This window comes from Pavona decussata, unplaced genomic scaffold (genome assembly GCF_977016875.1).
Source record: "Pavona decussata unplaced genomic scaffold, jaPavDecu1.1 SCAFFOLD_55, whole genome shotgun sequence".
Taxonomy (NCBI): domain Eukaryota; kingdom Metazoa; phylum Cnidaria; class Anthozoa; order Scleractinia; family Agariciidae; genus Pavona; species Pavona decussata.
In genome coordinates, this window is record NW_028145477.1 from 1,313,591 (window position 1) to 1,335,438 (window position 21,848).

Sequence of the window (21,848 nt, forward strand, 5' to 3'; positions counted from 1 at the left end):
CATTTGGGGGCGAGATGTTAGCTCTGTTATGCCCTGGTGACACCATACAAATCCTTCTCATTTTGTCTCAGTTCTTAACGTTTGGAACTGAAACAAAATTAGAAGGATTGCTTTACAACAGATTAGAGCACAGTCGAGGCTTCTTTATTTGTTTTGTGATAAAGAATCGTTTTATTTCCACACGCATTCACCTTCATTTTCAAAATAAACTTATTTTTCCAAACGAACAGAAGTGGCGTCCGGTGTTCATCTGTACTCTGATAAAGCACGCTAAAATAAGCCAATCACAATCGTTGTTAGAATGGTTCGAATGATTTGATCGGTTGAACAAGACAAAAGCTGTCAAACGAAAGCTGTCAAACAACTCAGAAACTGTACAATGTTCCATATGATTTGTAAACACACTACAATTCTGGTCCGAGTGCCAGTATTTCACAAATAAAGAAGCCTCGACTGTGCAGCTCTTTTCTGTCGTAAAGCACGTAGGAAGCGGCTAGAGCACGAAAGAAGTGTAGGGGAAACACGGGACGTAGTCAAGTGTTTCTTCCTACCTCTTGAGTGCTCCAGCCTCTTCCTAATTGCTTTACAAGAGAACAGAGCACAGTCGAGGCTTTTTTGTTTGTTTTATCATAAAGAATCCTTTTATTTCCCCACGCATTCACCCTCATTTTCAAAACAAACTTCATTTTCAAAGCGAACAGAAGTGGTGTCAGCGTGCACCTGTACTCTGATAAAGCGCGCTAAAATAAGCCAATCACAATCGTTGTAAGAATGGTTCGAATTATTTGATTAGTTGAACAAGACGAAAGCTGTCAAATAAGTCAATATGAAGCAATCAAAGTTACCAAACTTTGCATAGTTCGAATGTAACGCCAGCCCTTCTTCATAGTTTTTCCATTTAAAAATGAGGATGGAAAAGTAAAATGTTCAGTGGAATCCGGTGGATTTGTGGCTCATAAAAATCTGGACGTTATTAACATGGCAATTCGAAAACAAACTACTTAAAGCTTGCGGCTGGTATTATACCAACTGCTGCGCTGTGTTTTGTGAATGAACAACAGTCGAATTTACGGGAGCAAGAGGATTGCTGGAACTGTTTAAACTGGGCCGCTGTGACTGCTATGGCCCCCAGACAATGCTCCGGTGAGGATATTTGAACAATCTGTTAGTTGTCCACTCGAAGGGCCAGCGTTACAATTTCTGAAGCTTGCTTCACTACGGTGAGCGGAGGGTAGTCGTTGCACCCAGCCGTATCTTATGTTCTGACGAAAGAATAACGTGATCTTCGCCCACTTCCAATATCAAAATTCGTCCAAGACGTTTCGCCCATAATTCATATTTGACACACCAGCAATCAGTTCTGGCAACCGAAGCGAGATGTTTCAATTTTAAGCACTTTTGTAGCCAAATTTCAATTGTTTATCGGTGAAATGATGGACGACCTTCCAGACCAATCGAAGAAAAAAATGCCTCGCATGGCTCGCCTGACTCGCATGGCTCGCTGATTCGGAGGTTTGGCAGACCCTGAGGAGCGGAGGTAGCTGTGATGTACCGTGATGGAACTTGCGCGGAAAATGTTAGGATCTTGTAAGCTCATTTAATATTATATGTGTGTATTCGCTAGCTAATTAAATTTTCAGTTTTCTTTATTTTTTGTTTGATTTTTCTACACGAAAATATAGCTAACGACACCTTTAGTTCAAAAACTTGAGCTGCCCATTTTATGTTATCTTTGGTGTTTTTCGTCTCTGCCTTCGTTCTAAGCTTGTTCAATCGCAGTTTGTTTATGTCTCTACTTGGCTCTTTTTTTCTAGCAAGAGAGAATGACGGTACATCCTCTTTTGGTTTTAGTCGCTATTTTATTTGTACTGTTACACACAGGATGGTCTATATCCATTGAAGCTAAGAGCTCGTTTTCGTTTTCTATTTTATATAAGACGTCTGGGTCCAAAAATAAAGTAATAAATAAATAACTAAAAAGCCGAGAGAGAAGTCCAGGCATTTCACAAACGGGCTGATGGCGTGACACCGTTGCTCCGTGCATCTGTTCTCTTATAAAACACGCTGTTTCAACCAATCAGCGCGTGTGTTATATCGAAACTTTATTATAAATGAATTTAATAAACCACTATTATAACAATTAAATTTAATTTGGGTTTCAAACGAGAATTTTGTCACAAACAAATTTAAGAAAAAGTTCAACGGATCGCGAGCTTTAGGAACCCATTCAATTTTAATGTTCCTGCCACTGATGTACATCCTCGTTTTGGTGTCGAGGCTGCAAGGTCCCTGAGGTAATTAGTGATTGTGACGGGCCAACAAAGAACATTTACCTTCGTATATTAAAACCCCAAAAAGTGCCAACGAGAATGTTTATTAAAACTGCAGCTTGAATTGAACAAATATTATTTTCAATTTCCGTCAGTGAAACTTGACAATTAATTTTACAAAATTAAACAATCATCAAAAGGGGAAAAGTCAACACAGCTGCAATGTCAGTTTGAGTATTGCTCGTTTCAGAGATGAATTGAACGGCCTTCCTCTGTCAAATAACTCGTGTATAAATCTGCCCAGTGACTGACATTGAATGATGCCAGTGGGCTGAAACATAGTACATGACGCTCTTGCACAAGTTTGTTATAAAGAATTGTAAGAGTTAGAAAAGCGATCGGCTATACCATCCGTATCGATTCATACTGATAGCCATGCATCTATTCATCGTGGGTCACTGCTAAAGATGAACGGCCTGGAAAAGCATCGAAGGGATTTGAATTCGCGAGAGACTTAATTGCTTGTGCTAGAAAGCTCAGTGGTGTTTTAAACATTCTGGCATTTGTGGGAAACCTTTTAACATTGATCGTTGTTCTCCGTTCGCCTCGTTTAAGAACGATTCCCAACAAATTTGGCCCTTCGATAACGCATCGTGTCAATTTCAGGGATACTTCGGCTTGACATTGGCTTTCGCATCTTCGGGGAGTCTCGCTCTGATGTCTTTGAATAGATCTTATCGCATCGTGAAGCCGTACAACTATAGACGGATTTTCACAGCGCGTCGAACCTCAATTATGATCTTCATAGTGTGGTTCATCGCATCTCTGGTTTTATTGCTATACGTAGCAACAGGAAATAGATACTTCTTTCATCTGGGTAAGATTTTTTGCAATCAATCCTGGTGTCCTTATATTTGGCGCTGTTCAGATGATTATCATTTCATTCTGTTGTTTCAAGGTTTTTCGTTCTGTGCGCGCGCACAATAAGAGATGCTTCCGGGACGCGGCCTGAAGCAGAGTAAATGTAGGACACATCAAAGTCTCACCCATTTTGTTGATGATGGTACTGGCCTATGCGGTTTGCTCCTTACCAGTGGCAGTCAGAGAGACAATCAATTTTTCATGCACGGTTCTTACTTACCGAGACAAGCGTACTTGTTTTCTTGATTACAGCAACGTTATCAATGTCAGCAAATCCAATCATCTATGGTGTTATGAACAGAACATTTCGTCAGCAATATAAACGCTTGCTGTGATTGAACAGAATTTTTAAAGTTGGGCCGACAGTTATTAGTCCAACTAACTTGCATGTGATTTCCGCGGCAGGGCAGACCGCAGTGTCCCCGGTTGAGAATATACATGCTGAATTAACGGAAACTTTGACACAGGATATAAGAGAACTGAAGGAACCTTGATATATCTAAGCTTTATAATATTTTTTCTTTATACTTTTAATTTTTATATTTTTGTTCAGCACGTACGTATTTTGAACAATTGTTTAGCTCATTGGACAGAACGTGGCTAAATATACGATTGATTGATTGATTGATTGATTGATTGATTGATTAATTGATTAATTGATTGATTGATTAATCCACACTACTCACGCAGACTCAGTCTTGTGGTACTCAGGCATTCACAAAATTTGTAAGTAAAGCAAATCAAACTGATGGATAAAATAATATCCAAAACTGAAAACTGTTTTAAAGTTTCTAACTTGCGTCTTAACCTTTGCAGTCACACGTTTTTTAATAAGGAACGGGTGGGACAAGCTACGATGACTTGTAAAGGCATTGAGCAATTTTCGATCCGGTGTTTCGAGAACCTCCCAACCCCCTGCCCCCTGCCCCCCCCCCCCCCCCCTCCGGTGGTATAAATATATTTAAGAATTCGGGAAAATATCCTCGTTTTGTAGCCAAACCAGTCCAGCAGATCGTTTGCACACAGTTTCGAACCTGACCAAGATGTAACTGCAAAAATACATTTGAATTTAACGGTGGCAGCTCTTTCCGTCCAATTAAACCGAATTTTGTCATTTTATGATATTTGATCTTCTGTCGAAAAACTTGATCCCTGATCCCGATCCCACGGCTCGTGATCCCAGATCCAGGGCCTTTGATCCCTGATCCCATATACCTCGTTACGACCCTGACTATTCGTGTGAATTAAACAGCGTATATCCACGTCCGCTGACGATGTTGTCATTCCCAGTCAGCTGGTAGAAAAAACTCGAATGTTCGACAACTCTGTGTACGACTGTTCTGTTTTTCTACGCTGATATGACTTGGTCTGTACCCGAAGACTGGTCTCGCTGGGATCCAGAAAGGTTACTGGTTTGTCCCTGCGATGAAGTACTAGAAACAATAGGAAAGCAGCAAAACTGCCCAAGGTCAAACTAGATTTTGCATGCCGTAGTTTTTATTTTTTAGGTGCCTCGACATTTAATTCTTTACCTTTAAGTCTGAGAAGCATTAATTCTAGATTTTTATTCAGGAAAGCCTTGGACGATTTTTATCTGTAAATTTTTACTGTAGTGCATGTTTTGCTTTTACATATCAGTTCTTAATTACTCTTATTTGTAAGTTTTTAATTCTTAGTCAACAGGACCCCGTTGATAACAGTATTCTATACTGAAGGGTTATCCTGGATAAATATTCGATTACTATTATTATTATTATTATTATTATTATTATTATTATTATTATTATTATTATTATTATTATTATTATTATTATTATTATTATGATAAAGGCGAAAAAGTTTCAACATCATCTGTTAAAGTGTAGGAAGAATCACCCGGATAAAGACTTCGTGAACTGCCCCTTCAACGCCAAGCACGTCATGTTAAGATCAGAGATTTGACATCATGACAGCCGGTGCCCTGACAGGGTGAGTGGAATTAATACAGTGTGATATGGTCACATATTAGTCTTTTTTTTTTTTTTGGCGTTTAGCCGCGACTAGCTGATCTGCAAAGAGATAGAGACTTAGTAATCTCGTATCCAGATCTTCTCGGCCTTTAGGAGGGCATCTGCTATTATTACATTGCTCAAATATGGTGTCATGCTGCACTGAATATTCCGGCGTTGTCCGTAGTCAACAGGGCAATATTAGAGACGTTACGCAACGACGACGGGATGGCTTCACGACGGGGTTCGCGACAGAAAGTGACTAGGTCGACAAACTCAGTCCGTCGACTGTCGAGTTGCGTTACGCAACGATGGATTCTAGGACGGCGCTTGGTTTTGGCGCGAAATGCAAATCACTCATTTCGGCGGGAAAATGTCGAGTTTATCGGCGACGAGGCCCGCGTTGACTTGCCTTGTGTTTATATTTGATCGACTAATGATTTAACAATTTGTATTCCTGCTCTTGATATACGGTATGCCTTCTCTAAGAGAAGTTAGAGATACCTTGCTTTTTGCTCACAGTGATAAGTTGATAAACGATGAAGAATTTTTGCTTTTGTACGATTTAAACAAGTCAAACAACCTTGATCTACCGTATTGGAGCTACGACCAGTTTGACCTTGATCTGCTAACGGACGATGAATGCAAGTCGGAATTCAGATTCCTCAAGAACGACGTTTACCGTCTTGCTGAAGTGATGCATGTTCCAGATGAAATAAGATGCTATAATCGTGTTGTTGTGGACGGAATTGAAGCTCTGTGTATTTTTCTTAAACGATTTGCATACCCATGTAGATATTCGGATATGCTGCCAAGATTTGCAAGACCCGTGCCACAACTTTGCATGATATCGAACCAAATGATGAACTTCATTTATCAAACACAAAACCACCGTTTACGAAGTTTTAACCAGCCATGGCTTTCTCGGGCCAATCTTCAGAATTATGCCGATGTAATTCATGCTAAAGGAGCTCCGCTTCAAAACTGTTGGGGTTTTATCGATGGAACGGTTAGGCCAGTTTCTAGGCCTGGGAAAAACCAAAGAGTTCTGTACAACGGACACAAGAGGGTCCATGCCATAAAATTTCAGTCCCTTTCCGCCCCAAATGGATTGATAGCTAACCTGTATGGTCCAGTTGAAGGGAAACGACATGACAGTGGTATGTTAGTAGAGTCTGCTTTACTTGGCGATTTGCAACGCCACTCATTTTCCCCTCTTGGTCAACCCTTATGTGTATATGGGGATCCGGCCTACCCCTTAAATATACACCTTCAAGGACCATTCAAAGGTGCCAGGATTACCCCTCTACAGAATGAATACAACAGTGCAATGAGCAGTGTTAGAACATCAGTAGAGTGGGTTTTCGTAGACATTATAAATTACTTCGCTTTTATGGATTTGAAGAAGAACTTGAAAATTCGTTTAAGCGCAGTTGGCAAAATGTACATGGTGTGTGCCCTGCTGACGAATGCCCGCACATGTCTTTACCAGTCCGTAACATCGTAGTATTTTGGCTTGGATCCACCTACGTTGGAAGCGTATTTCCAGTGAAATCGAGTATTGGATAAAAACTTTGAACTGTGTTTAACAGTTGTTGCGTTTAGTTAGTCCTATTGCTGCTTATAACTGTAAAATTAATTGGCCATTTCTTTAAACCCTTACTCATTTCAGGCCAAATAGATGAATTTCCCTACGAAATTCATACCATGTTTCAGGCTAGCTAGCTAGCAAAAAACAAATTCTGACCGTATGTCTACCTTCAGATTTTGAACACGTTGTAATCAACTTCATCTCATTTTAGCCATAGGTATGTCCCCCAAATTAGTTTAGCCTGAGTAACCGCTCCGTTAGAGAAGGGAGATTCGCGTGTGGAGCGGTTCACTCTGGCTAAACTAATTTGGGGGACATACCTTTATAGCTTATAAAGGGGAGTACCACAGGGGATGCTGTTGTAATAACCAAGGCAATATACTTCATGTCAGCATCAGACATTTATTGCTAAAAATGTTATAATAAAGAGAGGAAACAACTATTAAAGAAACATTAAACTTTTGCTTTTGTGTTACAAATGACGTTGATAAAAGGAAAGGGTGTCCACCAACTTTCAACTGAGTATAATTGCAAAACTTTTCTCAAATTTATAAAACCTATAGAGAAACAACTGCTTTGCTCTAACACAACATTTTACTGACGAAAACATTGTCAGTCAGTAAAAAACCAGTTAAATCAATTTTCTAACTGTTTTTCATGTTTTGCATCATCTGCATCATCATCATCATAAACTGGTTGTTTTGTTGTTGCTGCTGTTGTTGCAGCTCCGTTTGCTGTTGCAGTTGCCTCTGCATGGACTGCTGCATACTGCTGAAAGCCTCTATCATGCCGGCCTGTTGTTGCCTCATGTTTCTTTGCTCATTTAGTTGTTCTTCTTGCATTTGTTTCTGCATTTCCAACTCCTTCCTCTTTACTACCAACTCTTGATCTGATTTATCTTTGAGATACGCAAGCGTATCTGTACCTGAACGCCGATTTTTTTTAAACTTCGCTCCTTCTGTTTCCTCTTCTTCGCCACTTGAAGCCTTTCTCTTTTTCGTTTCTGCGAAAGTTTCTAGAGATTCCTGGCGCATCTCTTCGGCTGTTTTCCTGTCTTTCTCAACCTTTTCCTTTTTATCCGAGTCTTCAGTGGTGTGCTTCTTCTCAAACTCCTTTTCTTTCTCGATGATCTCCTCTAATGCTGCTTCAACTGGGGTCAGCTCGGGAGGCGCTATACCGGAACCATTTTCCTCCTCTCTCATCTTTTGAAGGAAGTGGGACTTAAGTATCTTGTAACGCTCTCGAACAGCTCTCTGGTCAACGTTCATGTTAAGAGACGTGATCTGTTTTAAGTCATCAGCAACTTGCGACCATGCGTTTTCACTCTCTTTTGTCCTTGGTCGAAATTTAAACGGTTCCATTAGAATGATTTGCTTACAGAGGGCTTCGTCCTTTTCGGGCGTCCAAGTCATAGGCGATTCCCTGAATGAAAAGTAAAACAGTGAATTGGAAGGTATATAGTTTTTATAAACCTCAGCATTGGAGAGCGTTGTCCATATACCCTTATACTGGCTAAAATCACGGTTATGAGCCCTGGGACGGAGAGGAGGTGGGGTGCTCTCGCTATAACTTTTAATCACCATATATACAAGCAATTTTCTTCTTCACACCTATTCAACAAATCCCCTAAGGGAATGTTCATCATTTATGGGGGGCGGGGGCTGGCAAATGGGAGGGGGGGGGGGGGAGTGAAGTTTACTCTCACGGATTGAAAGATCATTTTTTTGGGGGGGGTGGGGGAGTTTCAGAAAAGTTTTTACTTTCATGATGTGGGAGGCGAAAAAGGTTTTCCTTCATCGTTGAGGGGGGTCCAAAAAGTTTTCAACGTTACGCTTCCCTCTCCCCGTAAATGATGAACACTCCCTACTATGCGCAGTAGTAATAGATGTTAAAAATTATCCCCGTTAGTGGATCCCCTTGGATCCCCTTGGATCCCCTTAATCAATATTCCTAAGCGTCGAGGCAATGACGTCATCTATTGTTATAACCTAGGGAAAAAATGCGTTCCTGCATACTAATAAGTGTCGAGGTTTACTAATGAGCGTCACTCTTACACAAAGGAAACAATAGATATGCCCAGGCTTGCCCGCTCTATACCCACCCTGATTGGATCTTAGGATTTGTATGGCCAGTTTGAATAAAAGCGCGCTTTCTCTTGGTAGCGTCACTCTTCCAATCCGTTTGCTGGGAAAATTTATCTCCGATATTTCAGGTTATTCGTGACGATTATCGATCATCACCGTTAAAAAACAAAACACACACACATATATACACAAAGTGGCGCTGAAAACTCTATATTTCAAGTTTGTTTGACTATTACAAGACCGTTTTCTCCTACCTATCTCGAGGAAATAAAAAACTATTAAAGTCACGCACCGTTAGTCAGTTAATTATGCGGATCCACGAGCCTTAAGTTGCATACAAATTAGTTCAGTTCTGCTGGAAAAACCCAAGGGAGTATCTTGACGCATTAGTATATAATCAATTTTATATAACTTAACAAGGATCAATTAAAACACGCGACTTATAATTGCTAGCAATAGAACCAGACAAGAGATACCGTTTAAAAAACTTTATTAAAAAACAATGAAAAAAAGAGTCCGATACACAGCGATTCCTGCCTGCTTAAATTAATTTGCATGTTATGTTTGGCGCGCACTGAAAAAATAAAACACGCTCAGAATTTACTGAAAATTCTTTATTTAAATCGTTTAACAATTCAAGTACAAAGCAAAGTTCTTATGACAGCGTTAATCATCTTTATCCTCGTCATCGCTAGGGGGATAGAATGTCATTTTTGATGTCCTTTCATCCTTGTGTGTGATCGCTCCACAATCATAACATCGACGGAGAGATTCCTTGGCGTGCTTTCGTTCAAGAGGAATCTTGTGATCACATATAGGGCAAACTTTACAGTTATCTTCCCAAAAGCACTTAGGACATTTCATGACTACGGTATCATATCCATGTGAACTGTTGCAGTGTCGGCACGGATCATGAACTTTTGCCTGAGCTATTGTTGAATTTTCAACTGAGTCGCTACTATTCTCAGCCTCTTCTTCTTCCCAATCATTTTCCAGGCCGCTGTTATGAGACTCTTCAGGTTGGCTATTTTCAGAACTGGTTTTCTCCTCTTCACTGCTGTCTGACAAGTTTTCATCATTAGCCTCATTACCTGATTCGTCCTCTTTATCCTGGTATCCTCTTTCTTTTTCTAACAAATCGCTTAGAAGTTTTTTTATTTTTGACCAGTCGCTTATTCACTCCGAGCTCTGCCAGTCCATCTAGGAAAGTATTGAGCGCACGGGGTTTGGCGACATCTTCGTTATGAGGGAGTAACACATACTCGACCAGCTCTGAGATGTTTGTCCACTAGGTGTCCAGAACAAGATATTTTTAGAAGCAGCCATACTATGCAATAGTTCAGAAGCGTGCTTTCTGGAAACGGCGTTGGAAAGGTTGTTCAAGACATCTTTTATTCTTGGTTCTTCATTCTCGCTTTCATCATCAGAACTTTCGCTTTCTTCATGTTCACTCTCGTGTTCTTCTTCAACCAAATCTATCTTTCTCTTCATGTTGATCAGCACTCGTTAAAAGAGAGACACAAATGACCAAATTTCAGAATCCACGGTCTTTTTTATAACATAAGATACCACAAGCTACTAATTGCAGGGGTCAGTAATTCTTGTATAAACCCACTGCCTTCTTGCACAAGGACGCGTTTCTTTGTCTTGTAAGGAACATTTCGCTGAGCAAGATTTAGAAGAGCATCCTTATGCGAACGCAATATGGCCCTAACTTCTTCAGACACTGGTATGTTTTCTGTAAGTACATTATAAATAACTTGCAATAACGCATGCAACTGTTGTGGAGTAGCTGTTCTCAAGAGAAACTGACGCTGCTTGGAAGGGCAATCAGAAAGGAGCTGAAGGAAACCTCGGTTGTTCTTTACAACGCGAGACATGATCATGGAATGAGTTTAAGAAAGTAAGTTCCCCCCTTTTATTGTGTAGGGTGTGGGGGAAGCAATAGACTTGAGGAGAAGGAAAACACTAGAAATAAGGAGGAGGAAAAACAATAGAATTGAGGAGAAGGAGGAGGAGGAAGAGGAGGAGGAGGAAGAGGAGGAGGGGGAGGGAAAACAACAAAATTGAGGAGGAGGAGGGAGAGGAGGAGGAAAACAATAGAATTGAAACATAGCGACACCCCCGGTACTTCCAGCCATGGAAGAAATAAAGGGCAGTATGGATGGCATGCTTTCTCGAAACGATCTCCGGGAAGATGAAAAAGCTAAACGATACTTTCAGTTGCAAAACAGATACCTGGCTTTTAAAGAACAATTAAATTCAAGAACACGACCGGAAGAAATAATCAGCGCTGTTCCAGACTTAACATCAAGGGCACTAGATTCTTCGACAGCAACGGCAGCATTCCCCACTCCCCTCAACCCTTTTAACGTAACACCTGAATTAACACAAGCGGCTATCTCTCAAAAACCATACAAAGAAAGCCTCACGCCTGCACCACCCTCAAACCCTGCTTTCCTGACCCCTCCTCCCACAGTAGAAACCCCATCACAACAAGCCCCGAAGCGAAAAAGGCGTCGGATTCAATTTGTAAATTATTTGGATGATCATGAAGCTCATGGCAAACGGCTGAGGAAACGTCGGCAAAAGAAATTTAATCCTTACAAGTACTCCATGGGTGAAGAAGATGAAGATTAATTAATTTCATCCGCTTAAAATCGCTGTGTATCGGACTCTTTTTTTCATTGTTTTTTAATAAAGTTTTTTAAACGGTATCTCTTGTCTGGTTCTATTGCTAGCAATTATAAGTCGCGTGTTTTAATTGATCCTTGTTAAGTTATATAAAATTGATTATATACTAATGCGTCAAGATACTCCCTTGGGTTTTTCCAGCAGAACTGAACTAATTTGTATGCAACTTAAGGCTCGTGGATCCGCATAATTAACTGACTAACGGTGCGTGACTTTAATAGTTTTTTATTTCCTCGAGATAGGTAGGAGAAAACGGTCTTGTAATAGTCAAACAAACTTGAAATATAGAGTTTTCAGCGCCACTTTGTGTATATATGTGTGTGTGTTTTGTTTTTTAACGGTGATGATCGATAATCGTCACGAATAACCTGAAATATCGGAGATAAATTTTCCCAGCAAACGGATTGGAAGAGTGACGCTACCAAGAGAAAGCGCGCTTTTATTCAAACTGGCCATACAAATCCTAAGATCCAATCGGGGTGGGTATAGAGCGGGCAAGCCTGGGCATATCTATTGTTTCCTTTGTGTAAGAGTGACGCTCATTAGTAAACCTCGACACTTATTAGTATGCAGGAACGCATTTTTTCCCTAGGTTATAACAATAGATGACGTCATTGCCTCGACGCTTAGGAATATTGATTAAGGGGATCCAAGGGGATCCAAGGGGATCCACTAACGGGGATAATTTTTAACATCTATTACTACTATGCGCACTGTTAAGACCAACTTGTTCTTGCTTTATGCTCAAAAATTACGTTTCTCACAAATTACGTTTCACCACCTGATTACACATACTGAATAAGCCGGGATGCAATCAAACTATAGGGCCGTTTATAAGAGAGAAAATAGTCCGTGGATAAATAAGCCACGTATTATTATAGCCGCGAACCTGCTCGTATAAACAGGGTTTATGTGTGTTTGGCACAAAACACACTGGATATATATGTAAATCAAATAATCTGAATAATCTACTGAAAATAGATACACGATGCTGGTGTAAAACGCAATGTTTATCAGTACATTTACAGTTACATTAGTTGTGACAAGATTAAATAAGGCTCACCTTTTCTTCTTCGTTGAATTTGTGGCTGCTACCAGCTGTACTTCTGGTTCAGCTGCTGCTGCTGCACTATTCATCTATGGAGATAATTTAAATCGCAAGGTTGATCAAGTTTAGCTTCCAAACAATTGCAAGAAAGCATTAAACGTGTAGCCTTATAAAACAAACACCGAATATACAACAGCTTTCACCTTCACTAAGCTTGATTATAGGAAAAAATACGAACGTTTCATGGGTTTAAAATCGTTTAACTTACGTTTGAAGGCCTTCGGAGAATCTTCGAAGAGTCCGCCCGCGTGTTTTCTGAGTACTGAAACAAAATGAAGAAAAATATAGCTCAACCCGGTCAAAATAGGCTGCAAATCCATCAGCTTAAAAAAAGACGACAAGAAATGTCGATGGAGCGCTAAATTAATCGAAAATAACATACTTCGACCTATATACTCACCTTTTAAAACACCAGTTGATCAACGTTCACTAGTCGACGTGAAAACAGGCGAACTGAAGTCGTGGACGGGAGCACGACGGCCTTCACGCATGAAGGCGTTCACGATTACGCATGCGCATGACCGGGAGCACGACGGCCTTCACGCATGAAGGCGTTCACGATTACGCATGCGCATGACCTAATTTTGGCGCGAACGCCGTGGTGACAGTCTCCCGTCGTCGTTGCGTAAAGTGCCTATTGACACAATGACTCACAAATGTTAACGATCGGTCTTAAACTGAACCCCGCGTACCAGAATTTTACACGATGACAAAAATCCGCAAGAAAATACCGGTCGGCAGGCCAATCGTTTCTGGTAGCGTATTTCTAGTTTCGTCGACTCACTATTACAAGCCATCGCTAAAAAACAGGAGCCATATCTGAAAGACACAACCGATTTTATCAACTTAATCGAAAACACGCAAATCTCAGATGATGTGGTTTTAGCCACCCTTGATGTAAGTTCCCTTTACACAAACATCCCTCAAACAGAAGGGATTGACGTTATTTGTCGTCACTACGAAGACCACTATGAGCACAATTTACCAATTCCCACAAGCGACTTACGGGAACTTTTACGGCTCATACTCGAAGAGAATTCTTTCAAGTTTAACGAAAGACTCTTCATACAAACACATGGTGTCACCATGGGAACTAATACAGCAGTTGCTTTCTCTGTTATTGTTATGGCAGACCTAGGAAAACGACTGCTAATGGCTAGCCCCTCTAAACCTTTGTTTTGGAAATAATTTATTGATGACATGTTTTCACTGTGGAACATTTCAATGCAAGAAGTTTCCAATTCTGTCAACTTCGCAAACACGTTCCACCCTACAATAAAGTTCACTTGTGTCATCTCAACCCGCTATTTTTCTTAACACTGGCATTTTCAAAGGACCTGGTCTTTCAACTCAAAAAATCCTTGACTTACAAACACATTTCAAACCTACAAAAACTTTTCAATATACACACTTCTCGCCTTCCCACCCTTTAAACTGTAAAAAGGGCTTTATAAAAGGAGAAGCATTACGTCTTTTAAGAACTAACCCAGTCGGAGAAAACTTTGTAAAAAACAAACAAGACTTTGAACACAGACTCTGTGAAAGAGGCTACCCTTTAACGCTCGAAATACTAACCGACGTCAAGTTCTCCGACAGAAAAAACGTTCTTTCCAACAAAACAACACAAACAAGAGATTTTATCATTTAATCCAGTACCTACAATCCGGCCTCACCGAATTTCAAAAAGATTCTCATGAAACACTGGCACATCATTCAGCAGCAACCTAAGCTACACAAAATCCTTAACAAGCCACCGATTGTATCGTACAGGAAGGAAAAATCCCCCAAGGACATCCTTGTCTGCGCGAAAATTCCTTCAATCTCGCAAATAATCACAAAACAAACGAAGCGGTTAAAAGCAAACTAGAAGACAATTTGCATACGATCACTTTAACTGACTCCTAAAAGCGGCAATCACGCATCCATGCGTTTATTGCAACACATCCGGGTCAAAATTTTTTCTGATCTATTATTCTTTGGGGGTGTTTACATGTGAAAACTCGCCCCAGTGCGAGTTTGAAACCGGTATGACATTGCGATTTCATACCGTGTTCACATGAATGGACACTTCATTCCGACCGACGTGATTGTGACGCCCAGGTGACGCCATATTGGATTGCTTATCGAAGTCTGCGCATGCACTACCCGTTCTAGACTCCCAGGAGAGTGATTTCATGCCGGATTGAACAGCCGTACCGCGTTTACATGACATCGGAATGAGTTTTCGTACCGGAATGAAAATTTCGCACCGGTACAGTTACCAGGGTGAATTCGCACCGGTATGACTCGCTCCGGTACAAGATTTTGTGTTGGTATCATGTAAACGAATACAGAGCCACAAGAGGGAACTGGAGTGAACTCGTACCGGAATGAAAGTCACGTCGGTATCATGTAAACACCCCCTTAATCCCATCACTGATCATGATCATTCTTGTTACGAACGTGTAGAAGCTGAGGACTCGTAGACTTTATTAAAACTTCAGCACTTGCAATACTTTGAACACCGATTACAATGCAAAGATGTCATTTCTCATGTGAGCCTATACTTAATTCGTAACATAAACCTTATTCCAAAATGGCTACCAATTTAATATTCTTTTGTTGGTATTCAAATTAGCCCTTCTTACCTCGTTCTTAAGCTCAAATATCAAAAGAATATCTTATCTTGAACGAGGCAAGTAGGGCTAATTTGAATGCAAACGAAAGAATATTAAGGCTGGTTTCCATATGATCGCGGATCGCAGATCGCAGATCGCAATAAGGTCTGCGATCGTCTGCGATCCTGCGATCGTGATCGCAGACGATCGCAGAAGATAGAGCCATGTGCTATCTAAAGGCTGGTCTCCATATGATCGCGGATCGCAGATCGCAGATCGAAATAAGGTCTGCGATCGTCTACGATCTGCGATCGTCTGCGATCATATGGAAACTACTTCTGCGATCGTCTGCGATCCTGCGATCGTGATCGCAGACGATCGCAGAAGATAGAACCTTGTTCTATCTCCTGTGATCGTCTGCGATCAATTGCGATTGTTTGCGATCTGTGATCTGCGATCTGCGATCCGCGATCATATGGAAACCGGCCTTTAGATAGAGCATGGTTCTATCTTCTGCGATCACGATCGCAGGATCGCAGACGATCGCAGAAGTAGTTTCCATATGATCGCAGACGATCGCAGACCTTATTGCGATCTGCGATCCGCGATCATATGGAAACCAGCCTTTAAAATAGAAGCCATTTTGGAATAAGGTCTATATCATAATAAAATGTGAAAGTAAAAACTATACTATTATAGTTACTGCAGTATTTACACTTATCCAACACAGGCATACTCGCAAAAAGAAAAGAGTTCTCACTACAGGAGTCGAACCTATGACCTTCCTTGTTCAGATGGAGATTCTGTCGCATCATAGTTAATTGAGGGACTGGTTGGGAAACCTTGCAATGAAAACGATGGTGCTGCAATTTATGTTGGAAGGGCCGGGACCCTGCACAATCCTTTGTTTTAACGTTCACACTACAGTTGAATATCTTAACAAAAACGTTTCGATTGGTCAGTTGCTCCAAAGCATTCCAAATTCTATTGTTATTTGTGCAGGGTCAAGGCCAAAAAAGCAAACAAAAACATATAACAAAGAAGTTTGTCAGGTTTCATAACCATTGCCTTTAATTAACTATGGTCGCATATACGTACCACACATCAACATTCAAATCCTAACAGTATGCAGGATGTGGTCATTAAACACGAAACTTAAGTTTTATGCCTTAGCTCCCACAAGACTCCTGTTGCTCAGTGGGAGAGCATCCGAACTAGTTATCGGAAGGTCATACGTTCGACTCCTGTTGAAAACTCGAGTATGCCTGTGTCACTGACTGAAAAAAACATCTATCATTTATTCACCAGGCTTAAAATATAACATCACATTTCTCAACCTCGTTTTTTACCGTTAGCTTTATACGTTAGTGTGTAATAACAGCAACTCCGACTCAGATTGTCAGTTCAGTCCCATATTGAAACGCCTATCATAGTACAGAAAATAGGTCTCGGCAATTAGTTGCAACACGTTAAGTTTTGTTTTTCGACAATTTTTCGACTTTTTTTCTTTTTTGTATGTGTGTTACTCGTGATTTCTCGACCTCCCCTGAATTTTATTTGTTCTGTCTTTGATTGTAATAACTGTAATAATATTAAACTGAAAGACCTTTTACGATGAGCTTTCCCTTCAAACGTTTCTTTGCCGTCGAGTCCAAAACCACATGGGAAGGATAGATCGCCTAGAGGGTTCCCAGAATTTTCCAATATGTTACACCCCCTACTGGAATACCCTAGCCAGTATAGCTACACTGATGTTGTTCAGTTTAAATATTAACCGAGGGGCAGCATAAAATTTTTATTGTCTGGACAATAATTTCTGTATTGTAAATTGTCACTGAAAAACCCCTATGGAGAGTGTCAATAAAGTGTTGTATTGTATTGTATTGTATTGTATTGTATTGTATTGTATTGTATTGTATTGTATTGTATTGTATTGGAATATTAATTTTATCCTTAAGCAGTGTAATTATGGCCCGCCTAGATTAGCTCTCGCTACCTGCGGGCCAGTCTCTCTTTTTTGCTAAATTTTTTAATAAACTTAAACTTCAGCGCGAAAACCTTTTCATTAAATTGGTCCCAAGACTTAAAAACGTCATTACTTAATTGAATATTACAAATTTTATGATCTCACGGCAAATTATAATAGATTGTACGTTCTAACTAAAAAGTAAATAATAACTAATGAAAATAGATAATCAAAAGTGACGAAATAGCAGTAAAGGAAAGAAAAAGTACAGAAAAGACAAGAGATGTAAAATCACTCAGTTAAATCATGATTAGTTCCAGGTAAAAAAAATAAAACAGCTAAGTAAGTTCATTTTCCACTTTTAAGAATGTTACTAACTAGCCAATACAGTTTTTCACCAGGGTATACATATATAGCACGTTGCGAAGTAAATGTTCAGGTCTGATAACTATCACTGTCTGTTTGTCTTTATCCACTGCAAGTTAGATGAGGAGTGCCGAGTTCCCCGATAAAAACATTACAAATTAAGTCTTACAACTCACACTTGCATCCTCGCTATGGTTACAGCCAACGTTTCCCCAGCCAGAATGACTGCAGGCTTGCAGTGAAGCCTCTCCCCCTCCACAATCAAGACCATTATCCAACCAGATAGGGTCAGCTCCCCTACCATATCGTGCACAGCAATAAGTGGTATAAGCGCGGCGGGGAAAGCCAAGCTGGCGACACACAACGTGGCCTTCTCGTATACCCCATGCATCGTCACACACTGTGCCCCAGATTCCTTTGTAGAAAACCTCAACCCGGCCATAGTAAGCTCCTCCATTAACTAAACGGACCGGAAGGCACTCAACACTGGCATCTCTGCTGTGAGTGCACTGATGGTATCCCCATCCACGGTGTCTGCAGTCGTAAAGATGAGACTCGCTTCCTGAACAGGCCAATCCATCCATCCAAATGGGTCCGGACCCCTGACCGTGATGGGCACCACGGAAGGCTCCAGAAGCTCTTGGGAAACCAAGCTGTCTGCACACTACGCTTGCATCGTTGATATCCCAGCCGTTGTCGCAAATTGAGCCCCACCGATTATCATAAAATATTTCCACTCTGCCAGCTGATAACGAATTCCCACTCAAACGGATGGTGCCTGTTGCGATACCTGGAAATAAATAAAGTTATCCGAAAATCAATAAAAGAAATTAAAAACAACAGAAAATAACAGACGCAAAAATGAACTTGATCATCAGAGACTGATGAATAATTTCTGACCTTCTTCTTCGAAGTCACAAAATATTTTTCAAGAGTACCGCTGGAAACGAATTGAAGTAAAATGTCATGAGTCAGGGAAGTATCGTTTCCGTTTTTTGAATGAAAGACCAAACATTAACTGCTTTCAACCTCTCTTGCTGTTTTGTAAATTATGGGGATACACAGTGTAATATATGAGCTTGAAAAAGGCAAGCAAACATGTAGATCGAGGCAAGACATATCGCTATGATTTCCTTTGCAGGTGATTCGTTTAACGGTTTAGAAAAGGAATTGTGTTTTGAAATGCACCCAAAGAAAAGCGGAGTTTTAGAATTGTACGAGAAGAGCTACAACAATAATGTGGGGTCAAGAGAATGCACCCTCTCCCCTCACCCCCCCCCCCCCCTCCCCCCTCAAGAAAGCCACAAAAAAATAAAACAAAACAAAAGAACAAAACAACACAAACAACAACATGTAATTTCCTACACGTAGGCAAAACGTCTTCTCAGGGTCAATATTATTGTTTGCATTTCGGCAATTTCAACTCCAGACCACAGTAGCTCAGAGAGTACCATTTGACTGGACATAGAAATAATTTGTTAGTTATCTTCGTATATCTAGTTTGAGAAAGTGTACTTTACCCCTGTAATGTGCTTTAAATCCGTATCTACTTCCCGTGCTATCAGTTTTAAATCGCACGTAAAGTTTGTTAGTCGAACTTGTGATGAGAGGAGGGACAAAATTTCTGCTAAAATTGCCAATCAAAGGAGCGGATAGGGAGTCACCATCGAACACGGTTAAGTAGTCCGCTGATGTATAGGTTTGGAAGGTTGCGAATTGGAGTTGCAACAACGTATTTGAAGTCAGATTCCATCGACAATCTATATTATGCTTGTAAGAATAGCCATCGTAAGTCTGTATTATTCCCTTTGTGTTGGTTAAACGCCGCAGTCGAGGCCCTGCTGAGTTACAGGAAACCGTAGCTGTCACCAACGGTGCTGAAAAGAGAAAAGAGAAAACAGATACACTCGACTGAAACAAAATAACTTTGTCAAAAAAAAACAACAACAACAACAACAACAACACAGAAAACCGTTACAATTGCAAAATGTAAATCCTCTATTTTAAAAAAAAAAAAGCGTGCGGTGCGGATATTCAATCTCTTGTGTGCTATATTTTAAAAATGAATAACAATTCAATAAAGTAATAAAATTGCTTCATTCTTGTCAGTGATGCTGCTTCCGCCCGAGTGTTCGGACTTTTAAAAAAAATGGTCCTTCACAAAAATTGAATTTTCCACGCTTTGAGCGCGCCTTGCATGCTTGAACCTCATTATGAGTTTCTGATGAAAGGCATAAACTATGAACAATAAGACCCACCATGAATTTGAAATTTGCACTCGCCATCAATATCTTACAAGTAGTTAAATCTAGACTCCTTTTAACGGGATAATACGTTTCCAAGTAGAACAAAAACATATCTATTTGTTTACGTAAATTGCATGTACGTGTGTTGCTGGGCTATGTTGACATCATAAAGGAAGGTTATGTAATGTTTGTTTGTTTGTTTGTTTTGTTTAGTTTTTTTTTTTTTTTTTTTTTTTTTTTTTTCACAATTTCACTTCGTGTTAAATTTCTTAAAGATGAAACCTTCCGCGCAGAAACATTTTTGCTGGCTTTGGAATAAAAGAAAAATTGGCTGTCTGAAATTAAAATAAAGGATTAAAAAAAAATCACGAATAAAGCTACAAAAGGCATACCAGCAAGTCAAAGTATTTGTGAGAATAGGGAAATGACATGTATCGAAGCCGGAATCTTCTCTTAAACACTTTTAGTTCCAGTGTAATGAAGGGTATCTTATTTTCCTTTTCAATATTTCTACTTGATCAAAAATATACCATAACGAAAAAAAAAAGGGGGAAACGTAACCGAAACTGAAAGTTACTTTTGTGAAATTGATAAAGTCGAATTTCGGAAGCAAAATTAATGAATGAAAGGCCATTACAACGCTTTTATCGCTTCCATATCTTTACAATAATGACCAGTTTTCAATCGGCTTGATAGCGCAGTTGTTAGAGCAGAGGTTATGACTTCGAGTCCCGTTCAAACGTTAATCAGTTTTTTCAGGCTTCTTTTTCACTGGAGCTTAAGTTGCGATTATAACTACTAATGATGCGTCCTACCTTCGCAAGTTATACCATCTCCGGTGTAACCCACTTTACACGAACAAGGATTAGTGCATTCAGGGATACCTATTTGTATTGAAATAAAACAATCAAAATATCTAAGACACCGTAAAGATAACACTACTTTAAATGCATGTGAATAGTCCTCGTGTAGTTCTTCTAGCCTGATCTTTCATACACAGCTCAAATAGATAGCATTCCACATACAATGGAAGTTCTAGTTTGGAACACCTCTATCAGGGCACACCCCCATTAACGGGACACCAACCTCTCAGAATAACGTTCATACAATCATTTTATCAGTAACATCTATTAAAGGGACACCTTTAGTAACGGGGTGGGGGCAGTTTTTGAATGTGCCAAATGCTATTGAAACCTCCATTAAAGGGACAACTAGACGTTGATTTCCTGGGTAAGTAACCTGGCCAAAAACCACAGGAGATTGATAAGATTACTATACTCTAATCGCAAGTGATGACGAGTAACAAAACATAGCTTGTATCTTTTTAGTCAGGGAAACGTCATAGGGCTAACCTCTAGTTTTTCGTTTTCAAGATGTTGTTTTACAGTTTTTAAATCTTATATTATATGATGTAGGTTAAACACCAACCCAACCTCTTTTCAGAGAACAATTTCCACCAAGGAAACCCTTTTATTTGTCGCGAGGGTGTCGCATTAATGGCGGTTCTATTGCATGTTACTTCCATTATTACTCCAAAACAGGAAAATGAACAGAAAAAAGGAGTGCCGATATCTCGGCGTAAGTTGATCCCGTCGTAAAGCTTCTTTGCTCCTCCACTGACTGGCTTCGAGCAGATTTTGTCAAGCAAGCCTTTCAAGGAGCCACTGGGGTTCTTCGTAGCAACCTTTGTGAAAAGCAGTGTCACGTAACGTTATTTGATTGCCAAATACGAAATAAACGAACTCGAACAAACTACAACAAAATAGCCCCTTCTAAGTTATAATAGATAATCAATCGCCTTATCCAAAGCGATAGCAGCTGCTGAAAAATCCCGATGGATTCCTTGGATTTTGAGATATTAGACAACAACACCACCAACAACTCAATAAATGGAGGTTTCGTGATCCACGAACCTTCGATGGGCCGCGCGCAGTGCACGCCGCTCTACAGAGCGTCTTCGTTAATCCGGCATTCACACTTATTTTGGACCAATTCACGAATCACGCAAAAGGGCGCC

General features: G+C 40.2%; 1 protein-coding gene and 2 pseudogenes across 1 annotated transcript; 1 reads left to right on the forward strand and 2 right to left on the reverse strand.

The window, feature by feature from the left end:
• The first annotated feature begins 5,371 nt into the window (after positions 1-5,371).
• Positions 5,372-6,731, forward strand: LOC146480177 (uncharacterized; annotated as a pseudogene).
• A 421-nt stretch (positions 6,732-7,152) lies between these two features.
• Positions 7,153-13,074, reverse strand: LOC146480178 (uncharacterized). The gene is made up of 4 exons (XM_085110044.1): positions 13,057-13,074; positions 12,865-12,918; positions 12,612-12,685; positions 7,153-8,192 (listed from the first exon to the last, which is right to left on the reverse strand). The coding sequence occupies exons 3-4, from the start codon at positions 12,683-12,685 to the stop codon at positions 7,415-7,417; spliced, it is 852 nt and encodes a 283-aa protein (XP_084966170.1). The 5' UTR covers positions 12,865-12,918; positions 13,057-13,074; the 3' UTR covers positions 7,153-7,414.
• A 4,669-nt stretch (positions 13,075-17,743) lies between these two features.
• Positions 17,744-18,704, reverse strand: LOC146480179 (scavenger receptor cysteine-rich type 1 protein M130 pseudogene; annotated as a pseudogene).
• Between the last annotated feature and the right edge of the window lie 3,144 nt (positions 18,705-21,848).